We start from the raw sequence: 21,083 nt of genomic DNA on the forward strand, positions 1-21,083 counted from the left end.
GAAAATTTGCTTCAAAAGCTTATAATCAAGTTTCATGATGGTAAAAAAAGATATACGCATAAAAATATAATTTTTTCAGGCAATATGTCCTTTTTTAAACTACTGACTCATTTGAACAATTTATCTCCAGGCAGAGAAAATTTATCAGAGTTTTAGTAGCAGTCTAAATCACTGCTTAAATGTTTCATTTTAGGTTTTCACTCGAATTTGTACTACTTGTCTTAGTACCCGATTTTTCAAGGCAAAACACATTCAAATAGAAAACTCTATCCCCTTCGTAGTCAGAACAACTTTTCATATCAGGGCGCAGCTCGGAGCGTCCAGAGACCCTTCATTAATTTGTCTCAACTTTTTTTGGTAACACAGAATCTAAATTTTAATAAAAAACTTACGATAAAACTTGATACAATTGTCGTTTGATTTTCTACACAAGACGCTTTTGCCACTCAAGAAAAGACTAATAATATTGCTTTTACTAAAACTTGACTGATTTGTTAATAAGAAAAAAAGCATCGAATAAATAAACCTCCAAAATGTCAATTTTTCATTTCCCGATAACTTTGCTCAAATGATGGAACAGGTGGAACATTTTTTAAATCTTTTTAACAGTCATGAAAGTAATTAAAACTCTTATATAGGTCTTCGTGATTTTTTAAGAAAAAATACTTAGTAATTTTTCACGCTAAAAATTCATTTTTCGCGGGTTCACTTTTGATTTCTTTTCAAGTTCACTTCGTTTCCTTTGTTAAAAGGAAGGCAAACTCCATAAACGAACAGCAAAGTGTAAAAGTCACAAAATACTAGATCAATTTCTAGTTTCAAAAGTGAATTTTAATTTTCAGGTTTCGCAGCGGAATGTCAATTTTACCTATTGATCTATTTTTCTCAAACTGAGTTGATTTTATCGCAAAAAATCAATGATAAGTTGTTCTTGAAATTCAGAAAACTTTGAGACCAAAAATTTTTTTCTTTGAAATCCGAAAATTTTTGTTCTGTTTCCTTGCGTTCATGACTCTTTTCCAACTGTCTGCTGGCTATGTTTCATTTTGAGATCAGTTCATCGCTATTTCCGCATGGTATCAAAAAATCTGCCACAAACTCATTTCAGTAAGGCTATATTTGTCTGGATAACACAAGGATGATGCTCTGATTTTTTTCTACTTCTTTTTCCAACAGATAACAGACAATCAGGTCCATTAGCAAGGTTTTGCTTTATGGAGTTTCTCTATTGATTTTAATAAGATTAGAGGAAATTATCTGAAGATAATTAATACATTTACCAAAAGCAAGCAATGTCGACATTTAAGCACAACGAATTCGTACTACATGTTTTGAAATCCAACTGAGCAACTTCATGTAAAAGTAAACAAACTAAATACATGAAATTGAAGATATATTTTAAGGACCGATAAAAAAGCGCACATTGTTTTAAAAGCCTAGATTTAATTTTTTTTTCAAACATACTTGACTGTGCGACAGCTTGAAGTTCAAACAGATACAAAACTGTTTTAGACCAGTGAAGCATGGTCAAAATGTGACACCTCAAACCACAAAAAACTACAAGTTTGACATTTTTTTTGTAAATCAAGAGCATGTAATTTTTAAAAAGCAGTTAAAAGGTCGACTTTGCATATTCTAATAAAACAACAAACCCAGATTAGGCTTGCTAACTTATTACAGCAAAAACTCATCTCAAAAAATATATAAGTAAAAATGCGAACTTAATTTTGATTTTTTTTCAAAACATTTAAGAATACTGCCTGCTATTTATGCATATTTATTCTCCTATTTTCCGGAATATTCGGGTCTTAAATTAGATTCCTTCAGGCATGATCCGGATTTTGTTTTTGGTTGTGTATTTATTTCATTTAATTTTACAATGATTGATGTGTCGGACTTTTCCGTGGTACTTTAAGCAACAGTCTACTCTTGTTTAGTTTCAAATAGTTTAGTTTCAAGTTATCGTGCAAAACTTTACGATTGTTGCTCCTGCGTTCCATAAATTAAGTCGGCACTTAATCTGTCGAAGAAACTAACTTTTCTGTAATTATGGCATGATTCGATAAAATTTGGGGGTTAATTGCTCGTGTTTCTAAACCCTACTTGTTTTTATGATTTCAACTCAACCTGACAGAAGCATTATTTATGGATTGCAAAATAACTATTTTGCCTTCTATGATACTTTCATGGTCGGGTTTGGGTTTCGACCCATAGTGAACCACAGCTGTGTTAAATCAGGTGCGTAAGGACACCTTATGGAACCTTCTAAAGGGGAGCTATGGCTCTTGACTTAGAGGTTTGACGCTAATTAGACCAATTGGGTCTGAAAGGACTCTAAAGAGGCCGCATTGCGGCTGCCGCCATCAAGTTGAATCGGAAACATTATGAATCGCAACTGAGTGAAAACACACCATAAAGAGTCCAACAGGTGCAGAAAGTAGACCGTTCGTTTAGCATAACTGGCAAACAAGCATGACAATTACAAGAGCGATAGTCTTACATCAGATTACTTACAAAACCTCAAAAAACTCAGATTTTTTCAAGCATTTACAGAAATCGCAACCAATATTCGAAACACCGGATAGCTTTTCGCCATTTTGCCATTTAGAAAGCAGATTTTGACTGGAGAAATTTTTCATGAAAAATTCAGTTGAAGATGTTTGATTCCATTAGCTTATTGGTTGAATATTTGAGTATCAGATGTTTCCGCTTTTGAACGAAATATGCTTTTATACAATTCGGCCAATTGAACAGTATTCCACAAGGGCATACTTAGCGGACATGCAGCCAAAACGAGTATGTTATTTTACAGCACAGAGAAAATATTTTGCCAAGTTTGGTTTCAACTTAGGGACCTCTTAGAGCTCAAATTCAGCCGAGACTCACAAACAGCCCGGGGCTAAAGTGTGTAAGCTGAGACAAAATATTTGGCAGGAATGTCAACTGAACGAATTTCGGGGCAATTAAGAAGTAAATTTCAGGTCACACAATGTTTCAGCCACGTGGTTTTTAAACGGTATAAAAATTAAGGGGAATTTCAAGTGGTGACAATTAATATTACAGAGTATTTTAAGGGTGACGGGGACTGAAGTTTTGACAAGTTAGTTGACAACAAGCTGCAATATTTACAGGTTGCGATACGTTTAAAAGCATCGAGGGATCTGTTCTTTTTAAACTTTGACACAGAATAATGGCGGGCGACTAAATTAAAATATAGAATTTCCGGGTATTTTTATGGTTTTCTCCGAAGAATAGAAAAAACTCACCAGAAGGAAACAAAAATAATGGTTTGATTCTATGCGTTCTTGAGAAATAGGTTAAGAAACGGACAATAGTACTGACCTCTAATTCAAACAAGTCTGTAGCGAGAGACTCGCGGTCCAACACCTGGGCAGTGCGAATCACACCTGCAATAGAACACACACACAATTAACACAACTAAAGTCTCAATAAATCTAGATTCAAGCTAATCCAGTTAAGCTTCAACACAGAGGCAAAGCTGAGCTTCGCACCACTTGTGGTATAAAATTGAACGGCTATGATTAAATTCAAATGAAAAGAAAAATCAAAATTTGAAAAAAAAACTTTCAAAAAATCGTTTGTAAAAAAATAAACAAAATTGCAAAAAAAGCCTTAAACATCCGTAAAATATCAACTGCACCAATAGAAACTTTATAAAGAGCCTTCAAAATTTAAGAAAGAAGCCGAACTTTCAAAAATGAGCAGATCGACAAAAATCTAAAATAGCTGAAAAAAATTCATTTTGCAAAAAAAACAGGTCCCCACTGGAATCGGACCCCCGGACGCAGTCTTCTCAAGCATGGGTGTTATAGCAGCCTCGAGGAAAACTGAACCTCCAAAAAATGGCTACGGGAACTAAGTCGTCCAAAAAAATAAGTCGCGGCCGGATTCGAACCAAAAGCCTTTCACGGGAAAAAAGTCTAGTGCCCGATTGCAATACCCTAAATATATAAGGCAGACGTCTACAAATGAAAAAAATATTTAGAATTCAAGTAGAAAACTTGAAAACAAAATTTAAAAATATAAAGTATTATTGTTCCGACTTTCGTAACGAAAGTAACGGAATATTTGGGCACGAAGTGGTTTTTTCATTCAGACAAACATCGCCTTTTTAACTGGCCATTTTGACGGAGTTTTTATAATATTCAAAAGATTTTTGTTGTCCTGAGCTTATATTTGAAAAAATATATATTTCACCTGTGATCATTTTTCGTAAAGTTATGACGGTTCAAAGCTGGCCATTCTGTTCAATTTGGGAGTATTAACTAGCAACATATTTCGCGCTATTAACGGGTAAGCGGAGATTTAATTTGTCTTAGAAATCGTTCCAAATTGGTTGAAGGAAGCCCTTTTTTCATAATTGATTCTTAATAGGCGCGAAAGTATCACTTCGTACTTTACATGGCGTGATGATTTTCCCTAAAAATCTCAAATTAGAAAAAAAATAGTTTAGTTTTTTTTTGCATTTAATATTTTCATGGTATTACTGCTCTATAGACCTTAAAAGGCTATTACAGGTCTATAGACCTTAAAAGGCACTCGGAACATTCAGGACTTTGCCCTGATACGAGCAGTCTTGTTTCAACTTTCAATAATCATTTTGCCCTTTTTGTTTAGTTTTCTAAGCTTAAATTAAATTTTATCTTAGACGTCAAGATTAATGGTTTAAATAATGTTAGCACCAGCGGATTTAGGGGGCGGGGGTTGGACACCCCTTCCCCCTCCCTTAGGGATTCGACCCCCTTCCGACCCAAACGGTCCCCCTATGCACTATTTTGAGATTTTCATATTTGGCTGACTGAACCTAAAAATTTTCTAAAAATCCATTCGGCGCCAAATCATGCCAATTTTGAGGGGGGAGCCCGCGGCAAAAAAACGCGATTATTTGGTCAAAATTTTCCAAAAAGTTCTTACAAACGCCTTTTTTGGCCTGTTTTTTTTTCAAAAAATTGCCTGCGGCGCAGAAAATTTGGTCAAAATGGGGTGTTCATAGTGTTTTGAAGAGCTCAGAAAATCAATTTGGTCGACCTAAAAAAAGGTCGACAAAATTTTGAATTTTGTTTTTGAAAATCCGTACCCCCGCCCCTCGAGAAAATCCTAAATCCGCCCCTGAATAATAGTATGATATGCGAAACTAAAAACCACAATGTTTATTGCCTGTTCGTACCGTCATGCACTTGAAAGTACTGATATCCCTCCGAGTACTGCTTGATTCGATAATGGAACAACTTCTCATCATTCGCGCCCATACCCGAGTCCCTGACGTCAGCATCTGTCGCCCTAACAGTTCCGACGTACGTCGCGATAGGCTTCTCCTCGTCCAGACGAACTTCAAACACTGGCAATTCGGGGAGTGGTGGATTGTCGTTCATATCATCAATCTCAACACAGAGAAATAGCATCGAGTGTTTAGGGACCGCCGCTAAGTCGTGTGCTTTGACGTCTAACCAATAGAACTGCTGAGTTTCACGATCAAACACGTCTAGGGTATGTATCTCGCCTGAAACAAAAAAACTTAGAGAGGCGTTGAGCAAACGTTCTGCACTCTTTCCTAAAAATTCTGCTTTTGTTGCTCTGACTTTCAAAGAAAGTGACGGAACATTTGTGCTGGATGTGGTTTTTCTTCAGACAATTTTCTGCGGTAATTTAATTAAAACAATATTGAACAGGTTTGCACAGCCAAAATAGTGTTTTCTTTTTTCTTTCCAAGAATTCCATTTCGTTTTTTTTTCTAGCGCAGTTTCTGAGCGGATTCGAACCATCGCTGTTATATACACATTATCCTTATCCCCTAAGCCACAAGAAATGTTGGTTTCAAGTTTTCCGATTCGAAATTGTTTGTTCTTTTTCTTAACACGTTTGTCATTTGAAGTTGCTTGACTTATAGTTTTCTGTTTCATTCCCAGAAAAAGAATGGAAGTTTCAATACCTTTGAAAAAGCCAGATTTTTTTTCCTGGAACAAGATGCTGCTTTATCCTGCGAATTGTTAGCTAGCTCAGGCCTTGGGCGGAATTTGAACCACCGATCTCCTGTTTACTAGACAGTCGGTTAAACCGCTAAGCCACAAGACCTGTTGCTTTTTCTTTCTTTTATTTGAAATCATGTGTTTTTGTTCCATATAGGTATGTCATTTGAAGTCGATTGACTTACAAATTTTTTGTTTCTTTCCCAGAAAGGGAATGGAAGTTTCGATACCTTGGTAAAAGCTATATTGTTTTCTTTTTACTTTCCAAAAATAAGATCATTCTATATCCTTTTTTTTTTACTTCTGGGCACGTATGTCATTTTAAGTTGATTGACTTATAGTTTATTGTTCCATTCCCAGAAAATGATGGAAGTTCCAATACCTTTGCAAAATCCATATTTTTTTCCTGGAACAAGATGGTGCTCTATCCTGCAATTGTTAGCTAGCTCTGTCTTTGCGCGGAAATGAACCACCGATCTCCTGTTTATTCGACATTCGGTTAAACCGCCAAGTCATAAGACCTGTTGCTTTTAGTTTTTTTGATTCAAAATCATGTGCTTTTGTTCCATATAGGTATGTCATTTGAAGTCGATTGACCAAAAAAATTTTTTGTTTCTTTCCCAGAAAAGGAATGGAAGTTTTGATACCTTGGAAAAAGCTATATTGTTTTCTTTTTTCTTTCCAAGATTAAGTTGATACTATTTCCTTTTTTTTTTAAATTTCTAGCGCAGTTTCTGGGCGGAATCGAACCATCGAACTCCTGTAAAATAAACAGGATCCTTATCCCCTAAGCCACTAGAATTATTCGTTTCAAGTTTTCCGATTCAAAACTGTTTGTTCTTTTTCTTAACACGTTTATCATTTGAAGTTGCTTGGCTTATAGTTTTTTGTTTCATTCCCAGAAAAATGAATGGAAGTTTCAATGCCTTGGAAAAAGCTATTTTTTTTTCTTCCAGGAACAAGACGGATCTTCAACCTACAAATTGTTACTTAGCTCAGGTCTTGGGAGGATTTGAACCACCGATCTCCTGTTTACTAGACAGGCGCTTTAACCGCTAAGCCACAAGACCTGTTCATTTTCGTTTTTTTGATTTAAAATCATGTGTTTTTGTTCCATATACGTATGTCATTTGAAGTCGATTGACTTAAAAGTTTTTTGTTTCTTTCCCAGAAAAGGAATGGAAGATTCGATACCTTTGGAAAAAGCTATAGTGTTTTCTTTTTTCTTTCCACGAATCAGATCATTCTATTTCCTTATTTTTTTTATTTCCAGCGCAGTTTCTGGGCGGAAACGAACCATCGCTGTTATAAACAGAGTATCCTTATCCCCTAAGCCACAAGAACTGTTGGTTTCAAGTTATCCGATTCAAATTAGTGTGTTCTTTTTCTTAACACGTTTGTCATTTGAAGTTGCTTGACTTATAGTTTTTTGTTTCATTCCCAGAAAATGAATGGAAGTTTCAATACCTTGGAAAAAGCTATATTTTTTCGTCCAGGAACAAGATGGATCCTTCTACTGAGAATTGTTAATTAGCTCAGGTCTTGGGCGGATTTGAACCACCGATCACCTGTTTACTAGACAGGCACCTTAACCGCTAAGCCACAAGACCTGTTGCTTCTAGATTTTTTGATTTAAAATGATGTGTTTTTGTTCCATATAGGTATGTCATTTGAAGTCGCTTGACTTAAAAGTTTTTTTGTTTCTTTCCCAGAAAAGGAATGGAAGTTTCGATACCTGAGAAAAAGCTATAGTGTTTTCTTTTTTCTTTCCAAGAATAAGATCATTCTATTTCCTTTTTTTTTTTTAAATTTCTAGCGCAGTTTCTGGGCGGATTCGCACCATCGCTGCTATATACACAGTATTCTTATCCCCTAAGCCACAAGAATTGTTGGTTTCAAGTTTTCCGATTCAAAATTGTTTTTTTTCTTAACACGTTTGTCATTTGAAGTTGCTTGACTTATAGTTTTTTGTTTCATTCCCAGAAAAAGAATGGAAGTTTCAATAACTTTGAAAAAGCATGATTTTTTTTCCTGGAACAAGATGCTGCTTTATCCTGCGAATTGTTAGCTAGCTCAGGTCTTGGGCGGATTTGAACCACCGATCTCCTGTTTCCTAGACCGGCACTTTAACCGCTAAGCCACAAGACCTGTTGCTTCTAGATTTTTTGATTTAAAATGATGTGTTTTTGTTCCATATAGGTATGTCATTTGAAGTCGCTTGACTTAAAAATTGTTTGTTTCTTTCCCAGAAAAGGAATGGAAGTTTCGATACCTGGAAAAAGATATAGTGTTTTCTTTTTTCTTTCCAAGAATAAGATCATTCTATTTCCTTTTTTTTTTATTTCTAGCGCAGTTTCTGGGCGGATTCGCACCATCGCTGCTATATATAGAGAGTTGCAAAAAGTTCGGACAGACAGAAATAATTTAAAAGAGCAACTGTCTAGACATCAACTGAAATTAAAACTGAAATAAACATAACATCGAAAGTTCATAAAGCAGATTTACAGGATCTACTTAACAATCCCCACTTTCAAGAAAGGGGAGGAGATTATTAATTAGATTACTGGCAGCGAACTTTCGACTAATCAGAATGCAGCAAAATTCGAATTTACATACAATGTTCTTGTGCGAAATTACTGTTTTTACTTACAGGAGTGGAGATTCTTTAGTAGATACAATAGGGGGATTGTTAAGTAGATCCGAGTTTCGCTCAAAATCTATAACCACGGCGGGCAATTGCATCCGAAGCGTCGAAATATTTTATAGTAAAATCTGGATGTTCATCGCAGTATTTAAAAATTGGGCTAGCATAATCATCGGATAACCGACAATCTCGCATTTTGAATTTGGTCTGACAAAAAATTCAAGGTTGTTCGGCTTCAGATTTTGCATGCAAAAAAGCGTCGAAAAGCACTGATTGCTCATTTTAATTAATTCTGTCTGTCCGAACTTTTTGCTACTAATTATACACAGTATTCTTATCCCCTAAGCCACAAGAATTGTTGGTTTCAAGTTTTCCGATTCAAAATTGTTTTTTTTTCTTAACACGTTTGTCATTTGAAGTTGCTTGACTTATAGCTTTTTGTTTCATTCCCAGAAAATGAATGGAAGTTTCAATACCTTGGAAAAAGCTATAACTTTTCTTCCAGGATCCAGATGAATCTTCATCCTTCGAAATGTTAGTTAGCTCAGGTCTTGGGCGGATTTGAACCACCGATCTCCTGTTTACTAGACAGGCGCTTTAACCGCTAAGCCACAAGACCGGTTGCTTCTAGTTTTTTTGAGTTATTATCATGTGTTTTTGTTCCATATAAGTATGTCATTTGAAGTCGATTGACTTCAAAATTTTTTGTTTCTTTCCCAGAAAAGGAATGGAAGTTTCGATACCTTGGAAAAAACTATAGTGTTTTCTTTTTTCTTTCCAAGAATTCCATTTCGTTTTTTTTTAATTTCTAGCGCAGTTTCTGGGCGGATTCGAACCATCGCTGTTATATACACATTATCCTTATCCCCTAAGCCACAAGACCTGTTGCTTCTAGATTTTTTGATTTAAAATCATGTGTTTTTGTTCCATATAGGTATGTCATTTGAAGTCGCTTGACTTAAAATTTTTTTGTTTCTTTCCCAGAAAAGGAATGGAAGTTTCGATACCTGGAAAAAACTATAGTGTTTTCTTTTTTCTTTCCAAGAATAAGATCATTTTATTTCCTTTTTTTTTTATTTCTAGCGCAGTTTCTGGGCGGATTCGCACCATCGCTGCTATATACACAGTATTCTTATCCCCTAAGCCACAAGAATTCTCGGTTTCAATTTTTCCGATTCGAAATTGTTTTTTTTTCTTAACACGTTTGTCATTTGAAATTGCTTGACTTATAGCTTTTTGTTTCATTCCCAGAAAATGAATGGAAGTTTCAATACCTTGGAAAAAGCCATAACTTTTCTTCCAGGAACCAGATGAATCTTCATCCTTCGAATTGTTAGTTAGCTCAGGTCTTGGGCGGATTTGACCCACCGATCTCCTGTTTACTAGACAGGCGCTTTAACCGCTAAGCCACAAGACCGGTTGCTTCTAGTTTTTTTTGAGTTATTATCATGTGTTTTTGTTCCATATAAGTATGTCATTTGAAGTCGATTGACTTCAAAATTTTTTGTTTCTTTCCCAGAAAAGGAATGGAAGTTTCGATACCTTGGAAAAAACTATAGTGTTTTCTTTTTTCTTTCCAAGAATTCCATTTCGTTTTTTTTTTAAATTTCTAGCGCAGTTTCTGGGCGGATTCGAACCATCGCTGTTATATACACATTATCCTTATCCCCTAAGCCACAAGAATTGTTGGTTTCAAGTTTTCCGATTCGAAATTGTTTGTTCTTTTTCTTAACACGTTTGTCATTTGAAGTTGCTTGACTTATAGTTTTCTGTTTCATTCCCAGAAAAAGAATGGAAGTTTCAATACCTTTGAAAAAGCCAGATTTTTTTTCCTGGAACAAGATGCTGCTTTATCCTGCGAATTGTTAGCTAGCTCAGGCCTTGGGCGGAATTTGAACCACCGATCTCCTGTTTATTAGACAGTCGGTTAAACCGCTAAGCCACAAGACCTGTTGCTTTTTCTTTCTTTTATTTGAAATCATGTGTTTTTGTTCCATATAGGTATGTCATTTGAAGTCGATTGACTTACAAATTTTTTGTTTCTTTCCCAGAAAGGGAATGGAAGTTTCGATACCTTGGTAAAAGCTATATTGTTTTCTTTTTACTTTCCAAGAATAAGATCAAACTATTTCCTTTTTTTTTACTTCTGGGCACGTATGTCATTTTAAGTTGATTGACTTATAGTTTATTGTTCCATTCCCAGAAAATGATGGAAGTTCCAATACCTTTGCAAAATCCATATTTTTTTCCTGGAACAAGATGGTGCTTTATCCTGCAATTGTTAGCTAGCTCTGTCCTTGGGCGGAATTTGAACCACCGATCTCCTGTTTGCCAGACAGGCGGTTAAACCGCTAAGCCACAAGACTTATTGTGATTTATTTTTTTGATTTAAATTTATGTGTTTATGTTCTACGCACGTATATCATTTGAAGTTGCTTGACTCATAGTTTTTTGTTTCCTTCCCAGAAAAATGAATTGAAGTTTCAATGCCTTGGAAAAAGCTATATTTTTTCTTCCAGTTTTCCCAAGGAAACAGGCACGTATGTCATTTTAAGTTGATTGACTTATAGTTTATTGTTCCATTCCCAGAAAATGATGGAAGTTCCAATACCTTTGCAAAATCCATATTTTTTTTCCTGGAACATTATGCTGCTTTATCCTGCGAATTAATTGTTAGCTAGCTCAGGCCTTGGGCGGAATTTGAACCACCGATCTCCTGTTTACTAGACAGTCGGTTAAACCGCTAAGCCACAAGACCTGTTGCTTTTTGTTTTTTTATTTGAAATCATTTGTTTTTGTTCCATATAGGTATTTCTTTTGAAGTCGATTGACTTACAAATTTTTTGTTTCTTTCCCAGAAAGGGAATGGAAGTTTCGATACCTTGATAAAAGCTATATTGTTTTCTTTTTACTTTCCAAGGATAAGATCATTCTATATCCTTTTTTTTTTACTTCTAGGCACGTATGTCATTTTAAGTTGATTGACTTATAGTTTATTGTTCCATTCCCAGAAAATGATGGAAGTTCCAATACCTTTGCAAAATCCATATTTTTTTTCCTGGAACAAAATGCTGCTTTATCCTGCGAATTGTTAGCTAGCTCAGGCCTTGGGCGGAATTTGAACCACCGATCTCCTGTTTACTAGACAGTCGGTTAAACCGCTAAGCCACAAGACCTGTTGCTTTTTCTTTTTTTATTTAAAATAATGTGTTTTTGTTCCATATAGGTATGTCATTTGAAGTCGATTGATTTAAAATTTTTTTGTTTCTTTCCCAGAAAAGCAATGGAAGTTTCGATACCTTGGAAAAAGCTAATGTGTTTTCTTTTTTCTTTCCAAGAATAAGATCAATCTATTTTTTTTTTATTTCTAGCGCAGTTTCTGGGCGGAATCGAACCATCGACCTCCTGTAAAATACACAGTATCCTTATCCCCTAAGCCACTAGAATTATTCGTTTCAAGTTTTCCGATTCAAAACTGTTTGTTCTTTTTCTTAACACGTTTATCATTTGAAGTTGCTTGGCTTATAGTTTTTTGTTTCATTCCCAGAAAAATGAATGGAAGTTTCAATGCCTTGAAAAAAGCTATATTTTTTCTTCCAGGAACAAGATGGATCTTCATCCTACAAATTGTTAGTTAGCTCAGGTCTTGGGCGGATTTGAACCACCGATCTCTTGTTTACTAGACAGACGCTTTAACCGCTAAGCCACAAGACCTGTTGCTTTTTCTTTTTTTTATTTGAAATCATGTGTTTTTGTTCCATATAGGTATTTCATTTGAAGTCGATTGACTTAAAATTTTTTTGTTTCTTTCCCAGAAAAGCAAAGGAAGTTTCGATACCTTGGAAAAAGCTATTGTGTTTTTTTTTTCTTTCCAAGAATAAGATCAATCTATATCCTTTTTTTTTTTACTTCTAGGCACGTATGTCATTTTAAGTTGATTGACTTATAGTTTATTGTTCCAATCCCAGAAAATGATGGAAGTTCCAATACCTTTGCAAAATCCATATTTTTTTTCCTGGAACAATATGCTGCTTTATCCTGCGAATTGTTAGCTAGCTCAGCCCTGGACGGAATTTGAACCACCGATCTCCTGTTTACTAGACAGTCGGTTCAACCGCTAAGCCACAAGACCTGTTGCTTTTTCTTTTTTTATTTAAAATAATGTGTTTTTGTTCCATATAGGTATGTCATTTGAAGTCGATTGACTTAAAATTTTTTTGTTTCTTTCCCAGAAAAGCAATGGAAGTTTCGATACCTTGGAAAAAGCTATTGTGTTTTCTTTTTTTTTCCAAGAATAAGATCAATCTATTTTTTTTTCAATTTCTAGCGCAGTTTCTGGGCGGAATCGAACCATCGACCTCCTGTAAAATACACAGGATCCTTATCCCCTAAGCCACTAGAATTGTTCGTTTCAAGTTTTCCGATTCAAAACTGTTTGTTCTTTTTCTTAACACGTTTATCATTTGGAGTTGCTTGGCTTATAGTTTTTTGTTTCATTCCCAGAAAAATGAATGGAAGTTTCAATGCCTTGAAAAAAGCTATATTTTTTCTTCCAGGAACAAGATGGATCTTCATCCTACAAATTGTTAGTTAGCTCAGGTCTTGGGCGGCTTTGAACCACCGATCTCCTGTTTACTAGACAGGCGCTTTAACCGCTAAGCCACAAGACCTGTTGCATTTTCTTTTTTTATTTGAAATCATGTGTTTTTGTTCCATATAGGTATTTCATTTGAAGTCGATTGACTTAAAAATTGTTTGTTTCTTTCCCAGAAAAGCAATGGAAGTTTCGATACCTTGGAAAAAGCTATTGTGTTTTCTTTTTTCTTTCCAAGAATAAGATCAATCTATATCCTTTTTTTTTTATTCTAGGCACGTATGTCATTTTAAGTTGATTGACTTATAGTTTATTGTTCCATTCCCAGAAAATGATGGAAGTTCCAATACCTTTGCAAAATCCATATTTTTTTTCCTGGAACAATATGCTGCTTTATCTTGCGAATTGTTAGCTAGCTCAGGCCTTGGGCGGAATTTAACCACCGATCTCCTGTTTACTAGACAGTCGGTTAAACCGCTAAGCCACAAGACCTGTTGCTTTTTCTTTTTTTATTTAAAATAATGTGTTTTTGTTCCATATAGGTATGTCATTTGAAGTCGATTGACTTAAAATTTTTTTGTTTCTTTCCCAGAAAAGCAATGGAAGTTTCGATACCTTGGAAAAAGCTATTGTGTTTTCTTTTTTTTTCCAAGAATAAGATCAATCTATTTTTTTTTCAATTTCTAGCGCAGTTTCTGGGCGGAATCGAACCATCGACCTCCTGTAAAATACACAGGATCCTTATCCCCTAAGCCACTAGAATTGTTCGTTTCAAGTTTTCCGATTCAAAACTGTTTGTTCTTTTTCTTAACACGTTTATCATTTGGAGTTGCTTGGCTTATAGTTTTTTGTTTCATTCCCAGAAAAATGAATGGAAGTTTCAATGCCTTGAAAAAAGCTATATTTTTTCTTCCAGGAACAAGATGGATCTTCATCCTACAAATTGTTAGTTAGCTCAGGTCTTGGGCGGCTTTGAACCACCGATCTCCTGTTTACTAGACAGGCGCTTTAACCGCTAAGCCACAAGACCTGTTGCATTTTCTTTTTTTATTTGAAATCATGTGTTTTTGTTCCATATAGGTATTTCATTTGAAGTCGATTGACTTAAAAATTTTTTGTTTCTTTCCCAGAAAAGCAATGGAAGTTTCGATACCTTGGAAAAAGCTATTGTGTTTTCTTTTTTCTTTCCAAGAATAAGATCAATCTATATCCTTTTTTTTTTATTCTAGGCACGTATGTCATTTTAAGTTGATTGACTTATAGTTTATTGTTCCATTCCCAGAAAATGATGGAAGTTCCAATACCTTTGCAAAATCCATATTTTTTTTCCTGGAACAATATGCTGCTTTATCTTGCGAATTGTTAGCTAGCTCAGGCCTTGGGCGGAATTTAACCACCGATCTCCTGTTTACTAGACAGTCGGTTAAACCGCTAAGCCACAAGACCTGTTGCTTTTTCTTTTTTTATTTAAAATAATGTGTTTTTGTTCCATATAGGTATGTCATTTGAAGTCGATTGACTTAAAATTTTTTTGTTTCTTTCCCAGAAAAGCAATGGAAGTTTCGATACCTGGAAAAAGCTATTGTGTTTTCTTTTTTCTTTCCAAGAATAAGATCAATCTATTTTTTTTTAATTTCTAGCGCAGTTTCTGGGCGGAATCGAACCATCGACCTCCTGTAAAATACACAGGATCCTTATCCCCTAAGCCACTAGAATTATTCGTTTCAAGTTTTCCTATTCAAAACTGTTTGTTCTTTTTCTTAACACGTTTATCATTTGAAGTTGCTTGGCTTATAGTTTTTTGTTTCATTCCCAGAAAAATGAATGGAAGTTTCAATGCCTTGGAAAAAGCTATATTTTTTCTTCCAGGAACAAGATGGATCTTCATCCTACAAATTGTTAGTTAGCTCAGGTCTTGGGCGGATTTGAACCACCGATCTCCTGTTTACTAGACAGGCGCTTTAACCGCTAAGCCACAAGACCTGTTCATTTTCGTTTTTTTGATTTAAAATCACGTGTTTTTGTTCCATATACGTATGTCATTTGAAGTCGATTGACTTAAAAGTTTTTTGTTTCTTTCCCAGAAAAGGAATGGAAGATTCGATACCTTGGAAAAAGCTATAGTGTTTTCTTTTTTCTTTCCACGAATAAGATCATTCTATTTCCTTTTTTTTATTTCTAGCGCAGTTTCTGGGCGGAATCGAACCATCGCTGTTATAAACAGAGTATCCTTATCCCCTAAGCCACAAGAACTGTTGGTTTCAAGTTGTCCGATTCAAAATAGTGTGTTCTTTTTCTTAACACGTTTGTCATTTGAAGTTGCTTGACTTATAGTTTTTTGTTTCATTCCCAGAAAAAGAATGGAAGTTTCAATACCTTTGAAAAAGCAAGATTTTTTTTCCTGGAACAATATGCTGCTTTATCCTGCGAATTGCTAGCTAGCTCAGGCCTTGGGCGGAATTTGAACCACCGATCTCCTGTTTACTAGACAGTCGGTTAAACCGCTAAGCCACAAGACCTGTTGCTTTTTCTTTTTTTATTTGAAATCATGTGTTTTTGTTCCATATAGGTATTTCATTTGAAGTCGATTGACTTACAATTTTTTGTTTCTTTCCCAGAAAGGGAATGGAAGTTTCGATACCTTGGTAAAAGCTATATTGTTTTCTTTTTACTTTCCAAGGATAAGATCATTCTATATCCTTTTTTTTTACTTCTAGGCACGTATGTCATTTTAAGTTGATTGACTTATAGTTTATTGTTCCATTCCCAGAAAATGATGGAAGTTCCAATACCTTTGCAAAATCCATATCTTTTTTTCCTGGAACAAGATGGTGCTTTATCCTGCAATTGTTAGCTAGCTCTGTCCTTGGGCGGAATTTGAACCACCGATCTCCTGTTTGCCAGACAGGCGGTTAAACCGCTAAGCCACAAGACTTATTGTGATTTATTTTTTTGATTTAAATTTATGTGTTTTTGTTCCACGCACGTATATCATTTGAAGTTGCTTGACTCATAGTTTTTTTGTTTCCTTCCCAGAAAATGATGGAAGTCTCAATACTTTGGAAAAAGCTATATTTTTTCTTTCCCGAACAAGATGGATCCTTCTTCTGAGAATTGTTAGTTAGCTCAGGTCTTGGGCGGATTTGAACCACCGATCTCCTGTTTACTAAACAGGCGCTTTAACCGCTAAGCCACAAGACCTGTTGCTTTTTCTTTTTTTATTTGAAATCATGTGTTTTTGTTCCATATAGGTATTTCATTTGAAGTCGATTGACTTAAAAGTTTTTTGTTTCTTTCCCAGAAAAGCAATGGAAGTTTCGATACCTTGGAAAAAGCTATTGTGTTTTCTTTTTTCTTTCCAAGAATAAGATCAATCTATTTTTTTTTAATTTCTAGCGGTTTCTGGGCGGAATCGAACCATCGACCTCCTGTAAAATACACAGGATCCTTATCCCCTAAGCCACTAGAATTATTCGTTTCAAGTTTTCCGATTCAAAACTGTTTGTTCTTTTTCTTAACACGTTTATCATTTGAAGTTGCTTGGCTTATAGTTTTTTGTTTCATTCCCAGAAAAATGAATGGAAGTTTCAATGCCTTGGAAAAAGCTATATTTTTTCTTCCAGGAACAAGATGGATCTTCATACTACAAATTGTTAGTTAGCTCAGGTCTTGGGAGGATTTGAACCACCGATCTCCTGTTTACAAGACAGCCGCTTTAACCGCTAAGCCACAAGACCTATTCATTTTCGTTTTTTTGATTTAAAATCACGTGTTTTTGTTCCATATACGTATGTCATTTGAAGTCGATTGACTTAAAATTTTTTTTGTTTCTTTCCCAGAAAAGCAATGGAAGTTTCGATACCTTGGAAAAAGCTATTGTGTTTTCTTTTTTCTTTCCAAGAATAAGATCAATCTGTTTTTTAAAATTTCTAGCGCAGTTTCTGGGCGGAATCAAACCATCGACCTCCTGTAAAATACACAGGATCCTTATCCCCTTTAGCCACTAGAATTATTCGTTTCAAGTTTTCCGATTCAAAACTGTTTGTTCTTTTTCTTAACACGTTTATCATTTGAAGTTGCTTGGCTTATAGTTTTTTGTTTCATTCCCAGAAAAATGAATGGAAGTTTCAATGCCTTGGAAAAAGCTATATTTTTTCTTCCAGGAACAAGATGGATCTTCATCCTACAAAATGTTAGTTAGCTCAGGTCTTGGGCGGATTTGAACCACCGATCTCCTGTTTACTAGACAGGCGCTTTAACCGCTAAGCCACAAGACCTGTTCATTTTCGTTTTTTTTTATTTAAAATCACGTGTTTTTGTTCCATATACGTATGTCATTTGAAGTCGATTGACTTAAAAGTTTTTTGTTTCTTTCCCAGAAAAGGAATGGAAGATTCGATACTTTGGAAAAAGCTATAGTGTTTTCTTTTTTCTTTCCACGAATAAGATCATTCTATTTCCTTTTTTTTTATTTCTAGCGCAGTTTCTGGGCGGAATCGAACCATTGCTGTTATAAACAGAGTATCCTTATCCCCTAAGCCACAAGAACTGTTGGTTTCAAGTTATCCGATTCACAATAGTGTGTTCTTTTTCTTAACACGTTTGTCATTTGAAGTTGCTTGACTTATAGTTTTTTTGTTTCATTCCCAGAAAAAGAATGGAAGTTTCAATACCTTTGAAAAAGCAAGATTTTTTTTCCTGGAACAATATGCTGCTTTATCCTGCAAATTGTTAGCTAGCTCAGGCCTTGGGCGGAATTTGAACCACCGATCTCCTGTTTACTAGACAGTCGGTTAAACCGCTAAGCCACAAGACCTGTTGCTTTTTCTTTTTTTATTTGAAATCATGTGTTTTTGTTCCATATAGGTATTTCATTTGAAGTCGATTGACTTACAATTTTTTGTTTCTTTCCCAGAAAGGGAATGGAAGTTTCGATACCTTGGTAAAAGCTATATTGTTTTCTTTTTACTTTCCAAGGATAAGATCATTCTATATCCTTTTTTTTACTTCTAGGCACGTATGTCATTTTAAGTTGATTGACTTTTAGTTTATTGTTCCATTCCCAGAAAATGATGGAAGTTCCAATACCTTTGCAAAATCTATATCTTTTTTTCCTGGAACAAGATGGTGCTTTATCCTGCAATTGTTAGCTAGCTCTGTCCTTGGGCGGAATTTGAACCACCGATCTCCTGTTTGCCAGACAGTCGGTTAAACCGCTAAGCCACAAGACCTGTTGCTTTTTCTTTTTTTATTTGAAATCATGTGTTTTTGTTCCATATAGGTATTTCATTTGAAGTCGATTGACTTACAAATTTTTTGTTTCTTTCCCAGAAAGGGAATGGAAGTTTCGATACCTCGGTAAAAGCTATATTGTTTTCTTTTTACTTTCCAAGGATAAGATCATTCTATATCCTTTTTTTTTTTACTTCTAGGCACGTATGTCATTTTAAGTTGATTGACTTATAGTTTATTGTTCCATTCCCAGAAAATGATGGAAGTTCCAATACCTTTGCAAAATCCATATTTTTTTTCCTGGAACAAGATGGTGCTTTATCCTGCAATTGTTAGCTAGCTCTGTCCTTGGGCGGAATTTGAACCACCGATCTCCTGTTTGCCAGACAGGCGGTTAAACCGCTAAGCCACAAAACTTATTGTGATTTAGTTTTTTGATTTAAATTTATGTGTTTATGTTCCACGCACGTATATCATTTGAAGTTGCTTGACTCATAGTTTTTTTGTTTCCTTCCCAGAAAATGATGGAAGTCTCAATACTTTGGAAAAAGCTATATTTTTTCTTTCCCGAACAAGATGGATCCTTCTTCTGAGAATTGTTAGTTAGCTCAGGTCTTGGGCGGAAATGAACCACCGATCTCCTGTTTATTCGACATTCGGTTAAACCGCTAAGCCATAAGACCTGTTGCTTTTAGTTTTTTTGATTCAAAATCATGTGCTTTTGTTCCATATAGGTATGTCATTTGAAGTCGATTGACTAAAATTTTTTTTGTTTCTTTCCCAGAAAAGGAATGGAAGTTTTGATACCTTGGAAAAAGCTATATTGTTTTCTTTTTTCTTTCCAAGATTAAATTGATTCTATTTCCTTTTTTTTTTAATTTCTAGCGCAGTTTCTGGGCCGAATCGAACCATCGACCTCCTGTAAAATACACAGGATCCTTATCCCCTAAGCCACTAGAATTATTCGTTTCAAGTTTTCCGATTCAAAACTGTTTGTTCTTTTTCTTAACACGTTTATCATTTGAAGTTGCTTGGCCTATAGTTTTTTTGTTTCATTCCCAGAAAAATGAATGGAAGTTTCAATGCCTTGGAAAAAGCTATTTTTTTTCTTCCAGGAACAAGATGGATCTTCATCCTACAAATTGTTACTTAGCTCAGGTCTTGGGCTGATTTGAACCACCAATCTCCTGTTCACTAGACAGGCGCTTTAACCGATAAGCCACAAGACCTGTTCATTTTCGTTTTTTTTTATTTAAAATCATGTGTTTTTGTTCCATATACGTATGTCATTTGAAGTCGATTGACTTGAAAGTTTTTTGTTTCTTTCCCAGAAAAGGAATGGAAGATTCGATACCTTGGAAAAAGCTATATTGTTTTCTTTTTTCTTTCCAAGATTAAGTTGATTCTATTTCCTTTTTTTTTAATTTCTAGCGCAGTTTCTGGGCCGAATTGAACCATCGACCTCCTGTAAAATACACAGGATCCTTATCCCCTAAGCCACTAGAATTATTCGTTTCAAGTTTTCCGATTCAAAACTGTTTGTTCTTTTTCTTAACACGTTTATCATTTGAAGTTGCTTGGCCTATAGTTTTTTGTTTCATTCCCAGAAAAATGAATGGAAGTTTCAATGCCTTGGAAAAAGCTATTTTTTTTCTTCCAGGAACAAGATGGATCTTCATCCTACAAATTGTTACTTAGCTCAGGTCTTGGGCGGATTTGAACCACCAATCTCCTGTTCACTAGACAGGCGCTTTAACCGATAAGCCACAAGACCTGTTCATTTTCGTTTTTTTGATTTGAAATCATGTGTTTTTGTTCCATATACGTATGTCATTTGAAGTCGATTGACTTGAAAGTTTTTTGTTTCTTTCCCAGAAAAGGAATGGAAGATTCGATACCTTGGAAAAAGCTATAGTGTTTTCTTTTTTCTTTCCACGAATCAGATCATTCTATTTCCTTTTTTTTTATTTCTAGCGCAGTTTCTGGGCGGAATCGAACAATCGCTGTTATAAACAGAGTATCCTTATCCCCTAAGCCACAAGAACTGTTGGTTTCAAGTTATCCGATTCAAAATAGTGTGTTCTTTTTCTTAACACGTTTGTCATTTGAAGTTGCTTGACTTAAAGTTTTTTGTTTCATTCCCAGAAAATGAATGGAAGTTTCAATACCTTGGAAAAAGCTATATTTTTTCGTCCAGGAACAAGATGGATCCTTCTACTGAGAATTGTTAGTTAGCTCAGGGGTCTTGGGCGGATTTGAACTACCGATATCCTGTTAACTAGACAGGCACTTTAACCGCTAAGCCACAAGACCTGTTGCTTCTAGATTTTTTGATTTAAAATGATGTGTTTTGGTTCCATATAGGTAGGTCATTTGAAGTCGCTTGACTTAAAACTTTTTTGTTTCTTTCCCAGAAAAGGAATGGAAGTTTCGATACCTGAGAAAAAGCTATAGTGTTTTCTTTTTTCTTTCCAAGAATAAGATCATTCTATTTCCTTTTTTTAAAATTTCTAGCGCAGTTTCTGGGCGGATTCGCACTATCGCTGCTATATACACAGTATTCTTATCCCCTAAGCCACAAAAATTGTTGGTTTCAAGTTTTCCGATTCAAAATTGTTTTTTTTTC

The 21,083-nt window shown here is 35.2% G+C and overlaps 3 protein-coding genes and 13 non-coding genes across 21 annotated transcripts in view; 1 reads left to right on the top strand and 15 right to left on the bottom strand.

The window, feature by feature from the left end:
* The window catches only part of LOC134840457 (adenylate kinase isoenzyme 6-like), a 478,618-nt gene that overhangs the window by 243,847 nt on the left and 213,688 nt on the right, over nt 1-21,083 (bottom strand). The gene's annotated exons all lie outside the window — the stretch shown is intronic.
* LOC134840454 (calmodulin-lysine N-methyltransferase-like) overlaps nt 1-21,083 on the top strand; it is a 525,993-nt gene that overhangs the window by 186,644 nt on the left and 318,266 nt on the right. The window lies entirely within an intron of this gene.
* Nucleotides 1-21,083, bottom strand: part of LOC134839350 (protocadherin Fat 1-like) — a 216,854-nt gene that overhangs the window by 71,846 nt on the left and 123,925 nt on the right. For all 6 annotated transcript variants that reach the window (XM_063854866.1, XM_063854865.1, XM_063854868.1 and 3 more), the window contains exons 2-3: nt 5,189-5,521; nt 3,343-3,407 (exon numbers count right to left, since the gene is read on the bottom strand). In XM_063854866.1, coding sequence (XP_063710936.1) covers nt 3,343-3,407; nt 5,189-5,521 — 398 coding nt within the window. The remainder of the gene's footprint in view (nt 1-3,342; nt 3,408-5,188; nt 5,522-21,083) is intronic.
* Nucleotides 6,985-7,057, bottom strand: Trnat-agu (transfer RNA threonine (anticodon AGU)). Its single transcript has one exon. It is a non-coding gene; the product is annotated as a tRNA-Thr (tRNA).
* On the bottom strand, nt 7,525-7,597 carry Trnat-agu (transfer RNA threonine (anticodon AGU)). Its single transcript has one exon. It is a non-coding gene; the product is annotated as a tRNA-Thr (tRNA).
* On the bottom strand, nt 8,063-8,135 carry Trnap-agg (transfer RNA proline (anticodon AGG)). Its single transcript has one exon. It is a non-coding gene; the product is annotated as a tRNA-Pro (tRNA).
* Nucleotides 9,178-9,250, bottom strand: Trnat-agu (transfer RNA threonine (anticodon AGU)). The gene has a single exon. It is a non-coding gene; the product is annotated as a tRNA-Thr (tRNA).
* Trnat-agu (transfer RNA threonine (anticodon AGU)) lies at nt 9,976-10,048 on the bottom strand. The gene has a single exon. It is a non-coding gene; the product is annotated as a tRNA-Thr (tRNA).
* Nucleotides 12,273-12,345, bottom strand: Trnat-agu (transfer RNA threonine (anticodon AGU)). Its single transcript has one exon. It is a non-coding gene; the product is annotated as a tRNA-Thr (tRNA).
* On the bottom strand, nt 13,229-13,301 carry Trnat-agu (transfer RNA threonine (anticodon AGU)). Its single transcript has one exon. It is a non-coding gene; the product is annotated as a tRNA-Thr (tRNA).
* On the bottom strand, nt 14,183-14,255 carry Trnat-agu (transfer RNA threonine (anticodon AGU)). The gene has a single exon. It is a non-coding gene; the product is annotated as a tRNA-Thr (tRNA).
* On the bottom strand, nt 15,136-15,208 carry Trnat-agu (transfer RNA threonine (anticodon AGU)). Its single transcript has one exon. It is a non-coding gene; the product is annotated as a tRNA-Thr (tRNA).
* Trnat-agu (transfer RNA threonine (anticodon AGU)) lies at nt 16,354-16,426 on the bottom strand. Its single transcript has one exon. It is a non-coding gene; the product is annotated as a tRNA-Thr (tRNA).
* Nucleotides 16,890-16,962, bottom strand: Trnat-ugu (transfer RNA threonine (anticodon UGU)). The gene has a single exon. It is a non-coding gene; the product is annotated as a tRNA-Thr (tRNA).
* Trnat-agu (transfer RNA threonine (anticodon AGU)) lies at nt 17,430-17,502 on the bottom strand. The gene has a single exon. It is a non-coding gene; the product is annotated as a tRNA-Thr (tRNA).
* On the bottom strand, nt 20,159-20,231 carry Trnat-agu (transfer RNA threonine (anticodon AGU)). Its single transcript has one exon. It is a non-coding gene; the product is annotated as a tRNA-Thr (tRNA).

This window comes from Symsagittifera roscoffensis, chromosome 2, assembly GCF_963678635.1.
Source record: "Symsagittifera roscoffensis chromosome 2, txSymRosc1.1, whole genome shotgun sequence".
In the NCBI taxonomy this organism is placed as follows: Eukaryota; Metazoa; Xenacoelomorpha; order Acoela; family Convolutidae; genus Symsagittifera; species Symsagittifera roscoffensis.